Here is a 3,805-nt window from a genome sequence, read left to right on the forward strand (position 1 = left end):
TTCAGCATCAGAGCCACCTTTCCCTTGCTTGTCCATCCTTGTCATCACTGTCTGCACTTTTCTGCTCTAACTGGAACCTGGGGACACGTTCTCAGTTGTGCCCCTCAGTGAGATTCATTAGCACTACAAGAAATTTTGTGTTTGAATCTCACTTTGACTTCTTGGAAAGTTGTTTGAACTTCCTCTCAGGGACTGAGTCTCATGTAAACAATGACAAATCCCCTGGAGGGTCATGAAATGCCTGGGGCTGTTGCTGTGCTGCTGAGCTGGGCTGGGCTCCTGGCACACAGGGAGCTCCTGGCAATCAAGAAGAGCTTCAAAGAGACAGCTCTGCTGGTGAGCAGCTCCTCTGCACAGCCCAGCAGGGCTGAGGGCACTGCCTGCAGCACCAAGGGGAAGGGAACGAGGCAGGAAAAGGTTGAAGGGAATCAGGATTGGAAAGACAGTGAGCTGAACCTTCAGTGGGGGAGAGATTTTCACAGCCTCTCCATGGTAAGTCTGTGCACACAGGACAATGTTGCTTGTGTGCCTGGAGGAATCTGCCAAAGCTGGCACATCCCACAGCCTGGAGGATCTTTTAGGAGGACTCCCACAGTTTCTCTGTTGCAGAGGAGCAGGAGGAGCTCCAGGGCAGGGCTTCTTTGTGGCACCATCAGAGGGACAGGGCAGGACAGCTCCTTCCAGGGACAGATGCAGGGTGTGAATGGGGGGTGCAGCCAGGAATGCCCAGGGCTGTCCTGCAGAGCAGGGTCCTGCAGCCCAGAGGGCTCTTTGCCAGGGCAGGGGATCTGTCACTGCTGGGGTCACCTCTCACTCTTCCTGGGGAGCTCCCACAGCACTGTGGAGTGAAGCTGTGGGTGGAAGGAGTGACTCTTGGCAGGGCAGGACAGGTTTCTTCTGCTGTTGAGAGGGTGCTGGTTGGGCAAGGGCTGCTCGGAGCTCCAGCTCATGGCCAGGTCATTTTGATGCAACTTTTCATGAGCACCTTCAGGGTCAGACTTTCCTGCTTGAGTCTCTGCTTTCATCAATCTGTGCTTCTACTTTTCTTTCAAGCTGGTAGGAATGGAAACTCAGCTGGACAGTTAAGAGCAGGGGCTGAGACTCTTAAACCATCTTGCTGATGTTTTCTGAGAACCTCAGCCAGTGCCCTCACCCCCCATCAGCCTCCAGATCCAGCCAGCAGCATCTTCCCACTGTCCCCAGGCTTGGGCTGAGCTCTTCTTTAATCCCTGCACAGCCTGAGCAGCTGCAGGGCTGAGCTGTGCATTCAGGGGCTGGGCTGGGCTCTGGGAGCACTGGAAGGAAGGGACCACAGGGCTCAAGGACCAGCTCCCAGCTGGGGCAGCTCCAGGCAGCAGAGACATGGGCGGGGAGGGAGGGAATGCTGAGGGCAGCCCTGCTGCAGGGCAGATGTGGCACCTCCCGGCCCTGCCCTGCAGTGCAGAGCCCTTCCCTGAGCAGCACAGCTCTTGTGTCCCCTCCCAGCCAGCACAGCCCTCAGCCCGGGGGCTCTGGGCCCTCAGGCACCTCCTGGGCAGGCAGAGCAGCAGGAGGGATGGAGGGCATCTCTGCTGCCCTGTGCCCATTTGCTGCTGAGCAGGGCCTGAGGGGACTGTCCTGCACTGGGGCTGCCTGGGAGGGGCTGTGCAGGGCTGGGAAGGGAAAGCCTTTCCTCAGGGCCCAGCTGTCTCTCTCCTTGCCTTGCTCAGGTGCTCCTGCTATTGCTGACAGGCTCTCTGGGAATGGCAGGTTGAGCTGCAGAGTCAGGCCCAGCCCCTGGGGCTCCTCCTGTGCAGGGCTGAGCACAGCAAGGAGCTGTCCCAGCTCTCTGTGTCCCGGGGGCTCTGGGCTCTGGGAGGCTGGAAATGAGATGACTGTCCCTGACTTTGGGAAAGGGGGAGCCAATTTCTCTGCCATGGGTCCCTCTGCTCTCCAGGGGAACACAGGAGTATAACTTTGAGCTGTGTCTCAGAAAGGTGCCAGTGCAGGGCAGCTGGGCACAGGACAGAGGGACAGAACAGCTCCCCTCACTCTGCACTGGGCCTCAGACAATCCTCCTGCCTCACAGGCCTCTCTGTTCTCCCAGAGTGCAGCAGAATCTCTCCCTCTGCCTTCTACCATCCCCCTGCCTGCACCCTGGCAGTGCTGTTGCTGACAAGCTGCTGTGCCTTAGGAGCAGATTCTTTGTCAAAGTTCACCTCCCAGGACTGGCCCTGCCCTCACTGTTCTCGTGCCCTGACTGGGGGGAGCAGGGCTGACTGCCCAGTGTCCTGCAGGGTGAGGTCCTGCTGCTCACAGAGCACTTGGCCAGCAGCAATCAGGGCTCCAGCAACCACGGGGAAGGAAGGTCACCTGGACATGGTCAAAGGGGAAGTGTTGAGGAGCAGGGATGGGCCTCTGAGAACGGGCTTTTCCCAGAGAAGTCTGCCCTGCACAGTCACTGTCCTTTCCTCCTTGAACAGGTCCCCATGTCCAGAGGCAGCAAATGTCCAACAGCAGCTCCATCCCCCAGTTCCTCCTCCTGGCATTCACAGACAGGCGGGAGCTGCAGCTCCTGCACTTCTGGCTCTTCCTGGCCATCTCCCTGGCTGCCCTCCTGGCCAACGGCCTCATCCTCAGCGCCGTAGCCTGTGACCATCACCTGCACACCCCCAGGTACTTCTTCCTGCTCCACCTCTCTCTCACAGACCTGGGCTGCATCTGCACCACTGTCCCCAAAGCCATGCACAATTCCCTCTGGGACACCACAACCATTTCCTACCATGGATGTGTTGCACAGGCCTTTCTGCTTGTCTTCTTTCTTAGAGTAGAGTTTTCCCTCCTCACCATCATGTGCTACGACCGCTACGTTGCCATCTGCAAACCCCTGCACTACGGGACCCTCCTGGGCAGCAGAGCTTGTGCCCACATGGCAGCAGCTGCCTGGACCACTGGGTTTCTCATTGCTCTGCTGCACACAGCCAGTACATTTTCCCTGCCCCTGTGCAAGGGCAATGCCCTGGGCCAGTTCTTCTGTGAAATCCCACACATCCTCAAGCTCTCCTGCTCTCACTCAGGCTACCTCAGGGAAATTGGGCTTCTCTGGTTTACTATCTCTTTAGCATTTGGTTGTTTCATTTTCATTGTTTTCTCCTATGTGCAGATCTTCAGGGCTGTGCTGAGGATCCCCTCTGAGCAGGGACAGCACAAAGCCTTTTCCACCTGCCTCCCTCACCTGGCCATGGTGTCCCTGTTTGTCAGCACTGCCATAATTGCCTACCTGAAGCCCCCCTCCATCTCCTCCCCATCCCTGGACCTGGTGGTGTCAGTTCTCTATGTGGTGGTACCTCCATCACTGAACCCCCTCATCTACAGCCTCAGGAACCAGGAGCTCAAGGATGCCATAAGGAAAATGATGACTGGATGTTTTTAAGGAGCAATAAACTGCCTCTTTTCTTCTGCAGAACACACATTGTGTAACACATTTTGGGCCAAGCCTGCCTTCTAAAGCTTTTGATAGTGGTGGGGGTGGGGGGCTTTCCTTTTTTTTCCCTCTGTTCATGTCATTAACACTGAAATTTTATTCTTCATCCCATATAATTCACTCTCTACCTCTTTTTTTGACCCACAAAATACACTAATCAGGAATCATGCTTTGTGTGCATTTAAACAAAATAAAAGTTTGTGCAGCAAGGTATTTGTCAAACATCCTGCCTATGTTATTCTGTACATGAGGAATCACAATCTCTGAGTGGAAGAAAGGACACAAATGCTTTTCCCCTGATCCTTCTACCAAGACCTCCCCTGAAGCTGGAGGGCATTTCCA

At 55.8% G+C, this 3,805-nt stretch overlaps 1 protein-coding gene across 1 annotated transcript; it reads left to right on the plus strand.

The window, feature by feature from the left end:
* The first annotated feature begins 2,485 nt into the window (after positions 1-2,485).
* LOC115307551 (olfactory receptor 14J1-like) lies at positions 2,486-3,412 on the plus strand. Its single transcript, XM_029960442.1, has one exon. The coding sequence runs from the start codon at positions 2,486-2,488 to the stop codon at positions 3,410-3,412; it is 927 nt and encodes a 308-aa protein (XP_029816302.1).
* Positions 3,413-3,805: the final 393 nt, after the last annotated feature.

Source organism: Manacus vitellinus, unplaced genomic scaffold (genome assembly GCF_001715985.3).
Source record: "Manacus vitellinus isolate BGI_N305 unplaced genomic scaffold, ASM171598v3 scaffold_274_pilon, whole genome shotgun sequence".
Taxonomy (NCBI): domain Eukaryota; kingdom Metazoa; phylum Chordata; class Aves; order Passeriformes; family Pipridae; genus Manacus; species Manacus vitellinus.

Excerpts from the sequence above, each read along its gene's own strand:
- LOC115307551 (XM_029960442.1), top strand. The coding sequence starts at position 2,486 with ATGTCCAACAGCAGCTCCATCCCCCAGTTCCTCCTCCTGGCATTCACA.